The 13,916-nt window shown below is 46.6% G+C and overlaps 1 protein-coding gene across 1 annotated transcript in view; it reads left to right on the top strand.

The window, feature by feature from the left end:
* LOC104080378 (exocyst complex component 6B) overlaps positions 1-13,916 on the top strand; it is a gene marked incomplete at its 5' end in the record, with an annotated part of 50,167 nt that overhangs the window by 23,527 nt on the left and 12,724 nt on the right. The window contains one exon of the mRNA XM_009582750.1: positions 536-565. Within this exon, the coding sequence (XP_009581045.1) occupies positions 536-565 (30 nt within the window). The remainder of the gene's footprint in view (positions 1-535; positions 566-13,916) is intronic.

Consider the following 13,916-nt stretch of genomic DNA (forward strand, 5'->3'; position numbering starts at 1 on the left):
ATCCCTGCTGTCCCTCGCTAGGGTTTGACATCCATCACCTCCATCTTCCAGGTGGGAGAGCTGAGGCACGTGGATGTTGACTTGCAGAGCATATTTAATAAAACTGGTCTTGCAGTCCTTTGATTTCCTCCTCATCCTCCTTAGACTGTGTTCAAAGAGCCCATGTTTTGCTTTTTTAATACTCTGCCAATGCCGAGCGGCCGGCTGCTGTCCCTCGCTAGGGTTTGACATCCATCACCTCCATCTTCCAGGTGGGAGAGCTGAGGCACGTGGATGTTGACTTGCAGAGCATATTTAATAAAACTGGTCTTGCAGTCCTTTGATTTCCTCCTCATCCTCCTTAGACTGTGTTCAAAGAGCCCATGTTTTGCTTTTTTAATACTCTGCCAATGCCGAGCGGCCGGTGCCTCGGTTGGAGCGTTGATGGGTTGTAGGTACCTACAGGCGATGACCAATGTGTACCTCTCTGCCTTTCTCGCTGTTGCTTTGCTCTCTTCTGCATTTGACTTTCAACTCCCTGTGTTGTCCTCCGTAGGGGGATGTAGATGTCCACTCTACAATGTCGGTGAGTACGAGACTGTGTGTCATGCGCGTTCAGTCTGCTCTGCTCGCACCTCAAATGTTAGAGGGTGAGTTGAACCAGAAAAAGTCCTTAGTCTCGGAAGGGAGGAAAGGGAAAGATTGAAGTTTAAATCAATAGGATAAATAAGAGACCAGGGGAAAGGGTTTCCTTCCAGGTCACCCACAAGCATGCTGTTGCAGTAGCATTGCTAAATTGTTGCTTTTAGAACACGTCGCATTTACCTGGCTCCTTTTATCCCCCATGCATCCCTAAATGTGCGGGGAATTAGGGAAATGCCTGTTATTAGGGAAAGCATGATGGGATCTTCAACCTCTGCTTGAAAGAGAAAAGATCTTTGTAAAATCCTCCCTCTCTCCCTGTATTTTGTTCAGACAAATCCCCCATGGGGATTTCAGCCTGATGTTCCTCCTGGTCTAAGTGCTCCGACCCGGGGCTTGGACCACTGAGCCTTCCCTCCGGCTAGAGCGGTAGAATAGTATTTTATCCAGAAAATAGTGTGGGTTCTTGACGTTAACTATCTCCCTATTTGGATTAGGGCAATTAGCACAAAGAAAGCAAAGGAGACCTTTCGGACCTGCCTTCTGGTTCAACGAACCCCTCTAATTGTTGTCATTTCTGCTTGTTTCATGTGCGGGAGAAAAATCTGCGGCACTTCCCCGGATAGATCGCAAACAAAGTGCTCTCGAGCTACCTTGTTTCCTCTATTCCCATGTCTGCAAGCCAAGGCACATGCGAGCAAAGCGCGCCTCGTTTTTTTTGTCGGTGCAGCCCTGCTCGACGCGGTCGTGCGGTGTGAGATGCGGCCGTCGCGGAGGCATAGCCTCTACCCCAGCCTCTGCTTTTCTGCCTTTAACCCCTGCTCTCCATTTTAATGCTGAGCTGCCATGGTAGTATTGATATTTCACGCCGCGGTTGGGTGCGTGTACCCCTTTTCCTGGAAACTGAGCATAGCTAAGCCTTGAGTATTTGCAGGCTCTGGGCACCTGGGGGTTTCTAAGTCAACATCGAGGTCTCAAATCAACGCCAGCTTCTGGAAAGAAAGAGCCTTGTTAAAGCAATTTGAGGCCGGCTTCCATCAAAGCCGTGGCTCGGTTGCTGGCAGGGCTGCGGGAGCTGCCCGCGCCGTCGGGGAGCAGGCAGGGATGCTTCGGGCATCCCCCCGCGGCCGCGGGTTTCCAGGAGCGGTGTTGAATATCGACCATCCTACGTGGTGTCCTCAGGGCGTACCCGAAGAGAGACAGATGCAGAAACTGGTATTGCCTCTGGCTTTTCAAGACTTTCAACCATTTAGAAGCCAGATGTATTTATTTCTTTAATTGAATCCAGTGCCTAGACAGCTATGGAGTCAGCTTCCTATGGAGAGGGGTGCATTAGTTTCATTAAGGTAAATCAATGAAAAATAATACCTGGAGGTCCCCTGGAAAGGGTCAGGAATGGAGTAATCCCTTTATATGGTGGGACTTTGCTAGCCTGCTCTTAGTTGATTTTGTTTTTAACTGCAACGGATTCTAATTTTCCTTTTAACCCCTCTAATTTTCTGTTCTCTAGGTAGTTTCTATTAATGGGTGGAAATAAATCACTAATCTGTCTGTCTAAAAGAGATTGAAAAATAAAAATCTGATTGCACAAAATAGCAGGACAAAGGAGTAATTGTAACGGAGTTTAAAATGTCCGGTGGGAAGTAGTTGTGGCTAATCCTGGAAGTTTCTTGGTGTTGTAGATAGACACACACATAAAAAAAAGAAAAAAAAAAAACAAAAAAACGAGTTGCCTGGAATGCAGACATGGACAGGGCATGAGCAGCAACCAAAATCCTCCCTGTATGGTCCTCAGGGGGCTTCCTCTGCTCTCCAGAGGTGATCCGAGTCTCTTGAGGGGTTGCTTGGACCAGCTTGCGCTGAAGGTTGGGCTAAATGCCCTTAAAACGAGGGTGCTTGGTGGGGAGAACATGGGCTGGAGAGTGGAGCAGCGCTTGCATGGCTGTGTGGTCCCGTGCTGCCCGCCTTGCTGCGGTCTGGTGGCTGTGCATTACTTTCCTGGTCTTCTCAAGTGTCTCCGAAATCCTAAATACTTCCCAAAATGAAGGGGTCGAAACAAGAACTAATGGTTACTTTAAAGCAAGGAGCAAAGCATTCAAATACGGTGGATTTAGCTTTGTTGGCTGGGGAGAAGGCTGACCTCTGATTAACCCAGGAGCGCTAGTTAACTCGAATCCGGGTAAGCCAAGTTATCTTGTAATTACATGGTTTCTTGTCTGCTTTCAGCACTTTGAAAATTAATTGAAGCTAAAATGCCCAGTCCCATAAATCCTTTAAACCAGGGTGTGCACGCTTCCCTAGGTATTGCTTCCCTTTGTGTAGTCACCTTGGCATGTTTGGCTTTGATTTTTATTTTACAAACTTAGATTTATAAAGCTATTTTATGCTTACTTTTGCATGCACGTACATACACAAAGAATCAGATGTGCGGTACGGGGAATTTGGCAGCTGAAAATCCATCCTCAGCGTAAGGAATCCAAACATGCCTGCTGCTTCCTGCACCAGAGCCCCAGCCTATACCTTCCAAAAACCCTAACAGAAGTTAAAGTATGGATTTTTTTTTTTCCCCCCCCTTTAGCGAATTTAAGTGAAACAATAGACTTTGCAATTACATGCTTTCCTCTTATTTCATCCACTGGCAACCTGAAATCTTGTAAGGCTTCTCTTAAGTTGTGAACGTGCAAAGGAACACCGATGAACACCGCATCTGCTTCCAAAGCCCCCAGCTATCTTGCTTACCCTGCCCACGGGAGGAGACCCACCTGCCCTAGAGGAGCCCAACCTTCAGGTGCAATGTCCTTTGGGGTCCCCGTGCAGAGATCACTTGAATTGAGGTCCCACACAGAAGCGTGGGGAGCTTATGCCCATCCTTCAGAGCCGATAGCCGCCTGAGCGTGGTTGAGTGCTATTGGCATGGTTGAAGTGGGTGGAATTAAGGACACATCGTTTCGTGACCATCATAGGGGTGCCTTTACGCAGAGATAGGTTCTCCCTGGATCTTGTACGTTAAATGTAACAGCAAGAAAGAGAAGCAAAGCATTTAAAAGCGCAGATCCTTATGGATTTCTCATGATCACCGTGGTCTTTCTTCATTGTGTTTCAGGAATGGCAATAAATAATGGGAGCCCTATGGCTTAATTAAAAACCAAGATAACAGTAATTTCTACAGCTTTCACCGTGCATCTTTTTCTTCTCTCTGTTTTTCAACTATAACATCTAAATATTGAAAACGGAATTTTAATGTATGATTTAGTTTTTGGAAAAATGTAAAACGAGCTGAAGTTTCATACACTGCTTGTGTTGGTCATTCAGTAATCTGCTCTGCTTGGAAAAAAAAATATCTCCTGAATTGGGCGTTGATGGCTCATGGAGTGGAAATGGAGTGGGTGGTTTTCGTTTTTTTGTTTGTTTTTTTTTGTTTTGTTTTGAGCTCATCCTTTTTTCCAGTCTGTTCAACATCTGGGCCTTAAGTCATGTATTAGTTGCGTTTCCAACAGGCAGCCGTACGTCACGGCAACACGCCGACTCTTCCTTCGGCATCTCGGCAAGCAGAAATCTGCGTCAACGGGGAATCTGAAGCATCCATGTGTGTGCGAAGGGTGAGAAGCCCTTCGTGTCAGCGTGCCGGAGGGCTCCGCCGCAAGGATGAGTGCAGTGTGCTGGGCTCCAAGCCTCGAGATCTTTCCCCTTTCATTTATGACATCAAATTATAATTATAAAATTATATAGCAAAGATGAAGCGATTCAGTTCACTCTCTTTAAGTCTTCCTACTGCCATAATTGGCAGATGCTTTGCCCTGATAAATCAGCAGAAAGAAGCGTGGTTCTAGCTCTTCATATGTTAGGGAAAAAATAAAAAAAGAATCTGTATTTAATCAACTTTTTGTTTCCAAAATGGCAGCTGCTTTGTATTTAATGGAAAATCAGGCTCTTCCCAATGGAAAGAATGTTATTCCCAAAGTGAATACAAAAGAAAATAAAAGCCACAAAAGAGGAGAATGAAATATGTAATTTTTTTTTTTTTTCTCGTTCTTTCCAGTTTTGGAGCCGCGCGCTCCGATCATGGTCAGGCCACGGCTCTGGTTTGTGTCAAGTAACTCGGAAAGTCTCAGCCCGTGGACAGGAGAGAGCCTCGCTCCACATTAGGAGGCACAAATAGGACCGAGAAAAATTAGGGCTACTTCATGTTTCTTGTGTACATATAGAGACTCGTTAAACGCAGGTTATTTATGGGTTTAATTCCTTTGCAGGCTGAGATGCCTCCGCTGTTGGAGCATCGCGTTTTTTCCTTGACATCTCTTGTTTGCAGAGTCTTGGTGTCTTTTTCAGAGGTGAATGATCTCTGTGGAGACCTGAGTGGTGAGCATGGGAGAGGAGAGAATTGAGGAGCACCAAGCCCGTGCCTTGTCCAAGCCCAGCAGGTCCACGGGTCGCCATCCTCTCCCTGGGGTTGCAGTGAATCTACAGCACTGTCCTTTCTCGGTCTGCTGCTCGTGTTTGCTTGCAGTATTTGCTCTGAAATGTATTTAAATGTTGGAAAATTAATATTTAGTACTGGGGGGGAGGCTGCCAAACTGCCACCTTGGCAGGTCAAAAGCCCCAGGTTTGTATGGTTCGGTCAACGGTGCAATTCAGTTTAGGGTTCCCTCCTGCTGCTGGGCCAGGGATGTTGATCCATGCCATGGAGATACTTTCTGGGGGAAGGAGAAGCGGTTTGAGCTGTCATGACGTGCTGTGTCCATGTATTTTGGCTTTTGCGTGGGTTTTGGTAGCTGCTTCCCTGCTGGCCCCTGCACCTCCCCGTCTCGTGGTGCCGTTTCTCAGCACAAGAAGGCGGCGCAGGCGTTTGCAGTGCAGCTCGTAACAGCGCGGGGTGTTTAGAGAGCAGGTAGATAGGACTTTTTTATCTTTTATTGTTTAAAAAAGAGGGTCACGTAAGGAAAGCGGAAGGCTGCAGATTTGGAACGGGAGTTTGATGCCACGGGCTGAACCTCCAGCCTGGTGGGAGAGTTGGGATCAGATGGTTACGTGATTGATGAGAGTGTCGGCGGTTAAATCAAGTGGCTAACAAGGATAAAACATGTAATTCCTAGCGTTTCTCAAAGCATAACGCTGTCGTATGCCTAACCTGGACTGGCAGGAGTGCATTCCCACCCGTGTCCAGTGTGAAGGTCCTTGCACAGATCTCTGAAGCATCTCAGGAGACCAGACAGCAGCTGGAGGCTCCAACGCAGGCACGGCTCATTCCGGGTGCGCCAGGCTCTGCGCACAACTGTTTCCATGCTATTGACTTTTAAAAAGCGGTTAATTAAAAATATCCTGCCATGCATTTGGATGGTGTGTAAGGAGAAAGACGCAGATCTTGGAATCCTCTGTTTCCTTGGGGTTTTTTGCATATGTGCATATGCAAAAAAAAAACCCCAAACCCAGCAGCTTCCCAGCTTTGCTGCAACCTACTGAGCTTCTACAAAAGACCTCTGCCCGGTTGTGTGTTTGTGTGCCTCCCCAAGGCTTCAAAGAAACTGTCCCGTGCTCAGTTGTAACAGCTGCGTCCCGAGGTACTTCCCTTCTCCACCCTCTGCCCTTCCTTCTATTTATTTATTTTCCTATTTAAAAAAAAAAAAAAAAAATTGATGTTGCTTGTTGACTCTGACAGCGCAGTCAAAGCGAGGGAAAAATCTTGCGTTCCTGTGCATGCTGTTATCCTGGATCCTCTTACATCCCGGATCCCACGATTATATGTGGTTACAAAATCCTTGAGTTGTGCTTTTGCTGTTGGGTGTATTTGCTCCTGCTTGTAAGCAAGCAGATGCAGTTCATGGTGCCAAGACCCCTTGATGCCTGTGAAGGAAAAACCTTGCCATGGAGATGGTTACTCCACAAATTAAGTGTCATTTGGTTAAAGACCAAAAAGACCCAAACCGAATAAAATAACATTATAAAAAAAAAAAGCCAAGCGCTTTCAGATCTGTCTGTGGGAGCTGGTTGTGACTGTCACCCCGATGTGACTTCGGCTGTGCTGCTCTGTATGAGAGCCTTGAGTCTCCCACCAGCTTCAGCCAAAATAGCCTCCAGCTGTTGACCTTGGGCATCTTCGACACAGCCAAACTGTTACGGTTTTTCCTCTTTTATTGGAATGTGAGGGGTTTTGTATTGGGCTGCAGTGGTCGGCAAAACTGGCTGGTTTATTTTTTGTGTGGTGAGGATAATTGCTGTATTTGCTTTTTTTTCCCCTTTTCTTTTTTTATTTGTCTGGTTGCCTCTAAGCTTCTGTTAGATGTTCAGCTTTGCCATGTGTTTGTCTTGCTGCTGTATCTGTGACAGTCTGTTTTCCCTTTAATGCTCGAAATAGAATATAAGTGGTAAATGTTTACTTCTGAAAATGACACCCCGTCGATTTTTTTAAATACCTCTGGAAGACAGCCACTTAAACACGAGCTTGGGCTCAGCTTTCGCATGAGTTTGAAAGCAATCCCGCTTCAGTCAGAGGATGGTGGCCTTCCAGGTTGGTTGGAGCAACTGCTCTTTTTGCTCTTCAGATGCCGTCAGCTTTCCAGGTGAGTGGGTCTTTGCATGAGACAAATCTCACTCGAAATTCTATTAGTTGGCACTGATTTAAGGTGTTGCTCTTTATAAGTTTACTATGGTGAACCGGAGATATTTCAGTGGTGGAAGGCTGTCTCTTGAACCAAGCTATTGCATGATAGGGATGGTCGAAGTCGTGGGAAGACCAAAATCCCAGTTTCACTCAGAAAAGGCTACGGCAGTACCTTGGTGGTGATAATCTGTTTAAATCTGGTGATTTGCTAATGGCAGCGAAGCTTCTTCCATAGGTGACCACAACCTGCCTGCTCCCAGCCCAAGCAATCAGGTGTAGAGGGAAGGGGAGCGACGCCTGCAGCTTGCCTGCACGGAGCATTGGTCCGCCTCCTAAACCAGAAACTGTTGTTCATCAGGTCACTTCTGGCATGGCAGATCCCAGAGAGGAAGAGGCCCTTCTTATTCCTGGTAAACCAGGGCACAGATGTCTGTCCCGTTCACTGCAAGTAGCAGGATGGATTTGGGGGCTGTTGGGAGGGAGGCTGTTGACATGAAAGTGATGCCATTGGCCATTCCAGTGGGTCCCAGCTGTGCGTTGAATCTGAAATGCCTTCCTCAAACGTGTGCAGTTATTGCTTCTCCTTTCATAAGTTTGGGCATCAGGATACCTTTAAATTTGTAACTGCCAAGAAATATGAAGACCTGATGGGGATCCAAGGCTGAGGAGCGTCCCATGGGTCCAAGACTGGGGAGCATCCCTTTCCTCAACAGGCATTGCTTTATGCTCAGGAGCCCTGGCCCACAAGCGTTGTTCATTGCCAACCTTCTCTTGTTGGCTGGAAGGTTGTTTCTTCTTTTCCTTGGCAAATTTCAAAACCACGTGAACTGGTTGTGAACATCAACTTGTAGCTTGGTGCCAGTCACCTTTTTCCAAGTCCATAAGTCAACACACTGGCTTCAGTGTGTAGCTCCTGGGATGACTTCATGGAGCCAGAGATCAAATACGGAGCTTGACAGTGGCTGAAATCAATAAGCGACCATTAATGTTCACATATCGGTCACCTCTCATGTCCCACGTGGGTCATGTCTAATGCAAAGTGACAGGGCTCAGCCCACAGCGTGTTCCCTGCTGGAAACTGGGAACCAGTCTGCTCTTGTCCTCTTTCCATAATGCAAACAATTTTGGGAAGAAAAAGTGATTTCTTCTTCTTAATAAGGGTTCTGCAAAGCCAAGTAAATAGAATTAATTAATCAAGAGTTGCTCTCTTGATACCTAATCTGAAGCTAATACTCTTAGGGATGGATTCGATTTGCTGGAATGTGTGGTGTTGTCTGACCGTGTAACACTTACCGAGTCTAATTGTCTCCTGCACAAAGATGCTGCATTGATTCTCCTTTTATATTCAATATAAAACTTCTTATAAAAATTAACTTTTCTTTTTGCTAATCTGTATTGTTCCCAGTGATTTGACGCTCAAGCTGTTGTGTTTTAACTCCATATGGTGGCTTCTCTTCTCGCACCTTAATCTGGGCTTGGTTTAGCTGTGGTATCCTGAAGTTCTCCAAATCAGCATCTTCTCTCTGTTAAACGCTGGGGCAGATGTTTTCTCTACCTTTCCATCAAATTCCTCAGTGCTCCCAGGCCACTAAAAAAGGGACATCAATTTAGGAAGCTCCCCTGCCCCTTGTCCCTCCATTGGGTCCACGTATTCCCGTCCTGTGGGTCTGTAGGTACAAACTTTGGTTTTGGACCGTGCTCCCTGTGCCGTTGCCTCTCCGCACCATCAGAGACGCACCCGTAGAGGCTGGTACGGCCAAGCTGAGCTCCTACCTTCAGAGGGGGCATCTTTGGAGACCACCCTGCTCAGGGTGGGCATCGCTGCGCCAGCCTGCATGCTCGGCCAACGCAGAGAGGGGTGCATCTTCTTGACCATCTGTTTTGCTTGGGGCTCCTGGACCTTTTCATCCTGGATACACTTATTTTTATTTGCAAGATTTTGGGTGCAAATCCACAGCTTTTTTTCCAAATAATAAAAAAAACCCCAACCAAACAAGCAAAAAAAAAAAAAAAAACCCCAAACAAAAAACCCTACCCCAAACCCAACAAAAAAACCAACCAAAAACCCCCATAAAACCCACTTTCTCAAAATTGAAAATGGATTTCTGGGCAATTAATAAGAGGTTTGTTTGTTTTTTAAGTAAACCTCTTAAAACCAGCAGAGTACTCATTGTACATTTGTTTTCACTGTTTGGGAAGTGCTAATGTATCTGGGTAATGGTTTGGGGTTTTTTTGCCATCTTCAGTGACTGCAGAACAATTGTTTTTTTTTTTTAAAAAAAAAAGCTATTAAAAATGCATCAGGGTGGTGTTAAGAACTTGGCAAATCAGGATGGCACAGGCAAGCCAGGAAATTTTCCTCTTAGGAGTTAGCAGAGCTGATTTACTGATTTTGCCCAGGGTTTAGTGAGATTTGGGGCTCCTGTGCTGCCGGCAGCCAGGACAGTCCAGAGGCATCTGGGGCAGGAGGAAATCACGCCTGGGGGTCTGCAGGGTCTGAAGTCTTCATCCATGCCTGCACAAAAAGTATCCGCTGGGATTATTCTTAGTTTTATGCCGCCAAACAATTGCTCATTACAGCGTCACGTTTCCATCTTCTGCAAAATGTTCCACCAATATTGCATTATGAATTGGAAAAGTCAGCAAATTCAGTGTTGAAATTATTGTGGTGTTTATAGAAAAGTGGACATTTAATATTGAGGAATTCCAATTTTTTGGCCCACTTTTCTGTTTTATGCAGTCCATGGATTTGCATGTCTAAATATACTTAATCAGTCCCAATGCTTGTTGCAGATTAAAAAGAAATTTTGTTGGTAGCAAAAAAAAAAAAAAAAAAAAAAGGAAATTCTGACACCATTTGAAACCTGTCAGACTTTGTTTTTCATGGAAATGCTGCATTAATTCTTTGGTGAGTTGGTGGAAGCGTTCTCAGTGCTACGATAGGACTTTTGTTTGCATTTCAGTGACCACATTGCACCTAATTTTGGCCAAGCGAAAAGCAGGAGGCACCAGCAGGTTCCTCCTCGACAAAGCCAGAGGTTCTCCTGCAGGGTGGTGGGATGGTGCCCCTTGGACAACCTGTCTCGGGTCTCTTCTGGGACCCTCTGGTCGGTGGCCGTTGCCAGCTGGTGCCACCACCATGGCTCTGGCAGTGGTAGGTGTGTGCCCAGGAGCCCCCTCTCCCCCGCCGCGAGATGTGTAGTGGCAGCATATTCCTGATTGCACGTTAAGATTAATGGGTATTTATTTTAACAACCATTCAGTTTCAGTAGCTTTTAATGAGTCCTTTGATAGCAAGTTCCTTAATTAACAAGGCAGCCTTTCAGCGTTTCCTTTCCCTAATTGTTAACATATTTGCTGTTTTCAAACAAATGCGCTACCATGAGCAGCGCCGGCTCCGCAGCCTCCGTGCTGACCTTCCCCGCGGTGGCTGCCCGTCCTCCTGGGAACCCGGAGGCTGCAATCTGTTGCCCAAGGATGAAACACAGATGAAAAGAGATAATTTCACAGCTGATTTCCTGAAGTGTGATTGAATTGGTGGGGTCCATGAGGAGTAGCCCATGGAGATATGCTCCAGTAGGTGCCCCTCGGTTGTGTCTTTGGGAGAGCTTCAGAGGTTTGGCTCTGCCCTTTCACTGGTTGGCATGGCCACAAGGAACCTCTCTAGATGTCCTGTCCGTGTTCCTACAGGAATCCTTGGTGGGACAGGGAGAGCAGCATCACTTTGAGAGGTGTCGTGGAAACCCCAACTGCAGACCCCAACTGCAAAGAGGTTGCATCAAAGGCCATGGACAGAGGGATTATTGCCAAAAATATGGTTACAAACTGATTCGAGCCTCAAAACAAAAACCCATGGCTTTTGCTCTGATAATACACTCAGAATTGCTTTATTTCACTGAACGTTGGACCAAGCTGGAGCTTGGTGGGGGTGGCCAAGCAGGCGCTTGGGCCTCTTGGCCGTTGAGCTCTGTCAACTTTCACCTGTGACCCCCGTTCTCTCTGATGCAAATCCAGTTCATTTTTAATGAGGTTTGCAAAGGTCTTGAATAAACAAGTGATACTATAGAGGTGTTCCTGGAAATGCTTCACGAGATTTTAAGCTCTTCAGTTTTCTGTCAAGTTGGTAAATGAGCTATCGGTGACTTTAAGGTGCTTGTTTTCCCCCTTCTTTGCAGACAAATCAGGTCATGGTTGCATTCCTCCTCCTTTGCCTTCCTCTCCAAATCTCATCTTGCATTTTAGATAAATTGTTCCTGAGCTGGAGGGACCGCAGCGTTCAGGCAGGTACAGCGTTTCTGAAACACAGGCAGGGACCGAGCTGGTTTGGAGTCACGCCGGGGAGCGGGATCAGGACGTAACCCTGGGATTTCTCGGGGCGCTGGCACGGGGAGAGCCTTTGGGAGTGCCACCGGTTCCACCACGCGCTCGCAAAAATCATCAGGGTAATTAGCACGAGGTCTGAGCCGTCCCAGCTAAGCACGGCGGCTCCTCTGAACTGCGGGGTTTTCTAGGAGCAGCGATGTCTATGGATGACATCTCGAAGGCATCCAGCTCAATCTCCGTGCCAAGGCACATGTCCCGACACCGCTGCCGTGGGTGGTGCAGTTAATGATTTTGGGAGGGGGGTGAGGCTGATGGAAAACACGTCCATCACGGGCTCGGCTCTGCCTGTCGGTGTGCCGGGCGGGCGCCCCGGGGCGAGCGGGGGCTCTTCCTCCCAGCATTGCGGGAAAGCTGAAAAATGAACCAGGGAGAAAAAAAAAATAACATTATGAAGTGAACCTCAATGGTAAATAAGTGCCAAAGAACCAAGATGGGCATGTTGTGGTATGAGGATGTACTCGATATCTGCCAGCGTGCAGCCCAAACCATCCCGAGTGTGAATACAAACAGCCTTCTTCACTTGCAGCAGCAGCTTATTAGTAGTGATATATCAGTGTCCTGGCGCCGGTTTTTCTCCTGTCAACAACAGCCGCTTATCAGGCAGATATTGCACTGTATTTCTGGGGAAATAGTCTAGAATTGATGTTCGTAAGCCGTTGCTGATCTTATAAGGAGCTGCTGTAAGTGGGCATCTGTTGCGCTGAGTGTAGGTGTGGGGCAGAAAAGGGTTAGGTTCAGGCTTATTTGTAAGACTGAAAAACATAAATTTTGGAAGGGTTTTAAATCTTGGTGCCCAGGGAGTGAAGTGCTGGTCATCCCTGGTGGTACCTTCTTTTCTCTGGCGAGACATTTAGCACAATGATTTAAACCCCTCTGGCATCTCCAAGCCCTCTAATAGTGAATATAAGGAAAATAGATTAATGCTTAAAAGGCAGAAAAAAATACCTGTATATACTCTTGTCTTTTATCCAGTAATTTTGGATCTAAACTGTCAGGAATTTGTACGTTAAATCTAAGATTAAAGACTGAGTCTTTTTGAAAGCAGAATGTTTTTTAGGTGTTTAAACCTTAAGAATCATGGAAATAAAAGGTCAGGTTCTTAGCTGGCATGAGAAGATTGAGCTTCAGGGTTTTCAAAGACGCAGTGCACATTTGCACCTGCAAAAAGTGTGGGCCTAGCCAAATCCCATGTGGAAAAGGAAGGAGGAGGAAAGGCTGAGCCAGAAGCTGCTCCTGGGCTTGTTGATTGGAGCCCCTTTACCATCTCTGCAATGAGCCGCAGTAGAAAATGCTTGCAAAGAACGTCCTAAAGCACCACTTACGCGCCGCTTTCGCGGCGAAGACTCAGCTGAGTTGTTGTGCTGTCAAACCCTGATGATTAAATTACTTTTTCCATCCCGTCTTCCTCACGTTCGGCTTATTAACTTGACATTTCATCTCAATTATTTGCTCTTCTTCACGCCCTCCTGGTGTCGCTTGTCATTCACTCTTTATTCGGGCACGTCTGGCTGGCCGGAGGAATGTGTGCACCGGGGCAGGCGTGTTTGCTGTGGTTGTTGCAGGCGTAGGTAACTCTTTAGGTACCTCCACGCGTGCTGATCTGCCCCTTGCTTGGTGTGCGAGAAGGTCGTTCCTCTTAAATTTTTGTCAACGGGACAGAAAACCTTCCCGGGGGTTTTCCTTTTGACTTCACCTGGGGTTGAGCGTCTCCAAGGCTTCTCTAAAGGTTGCAACCCTCTATGCAAGCCCCTGCTGATGTGCAAGCATGAGCTGCTCGTTGGGATTTTCTCGTGCTCTTCCAAGAAGGGTAAGGAGCCCACCTGCCCAGCACGGGTGGGGGTCCCAGGGCATGGCTGCAGAGCTTTGCTTTCTCATCCTCTGCTTCCGTCTGGGTCTTCTGCTCAGTAACACATCAAAACTACTCGGTCATAGCAAAAACTCAAGTGTCTGTGGGAAGTAATGAAGAAAAATCACAGTTGGGTAGCAGCGCGCTTCCCACCGCGGTCGGGGATGAGGAAATGGCACGAGCAGTGTTTTAAATAACCAAATGTGTCAGAGGGGCAGAAGTAAATGATGAAAAGCAAAAAAAAAAAAAAACCCCGGGGCTCCGCTAAACTTTATGGTTGCCATGCTTCATCTTAATTTTAGCGAAGGTGTTTGTTTGGAGGTGAGTAATGAACGCTCCTGGAGCCTGGGAACAGCAGTGAACAGCGGAGATGAAGTACCCTGCCCCGTATGCATGGGTCTGCTCTTTTTTTTTTTTAAATAAAAAATGTATTTTTTCCCTCCTGCTTAAAATGAATATGGCCTGGAA

Source organism: Fulmarus glacialis, unplaced genomic scaffold, assembly GCF_000690835.1.
Source record: "Fulmarus glacialis isolate BGI_N327 unplaced genomic scaffold, ASM69083v1 scaffold3038, whole genome shotgun sequence".
Classification (NCBI taxonomy): Eukaryota; Metazoa; Chordata; class Aves; order Procellariiformes; family Procellariidae; genus Fulmarus; species Fulmarus glacialis.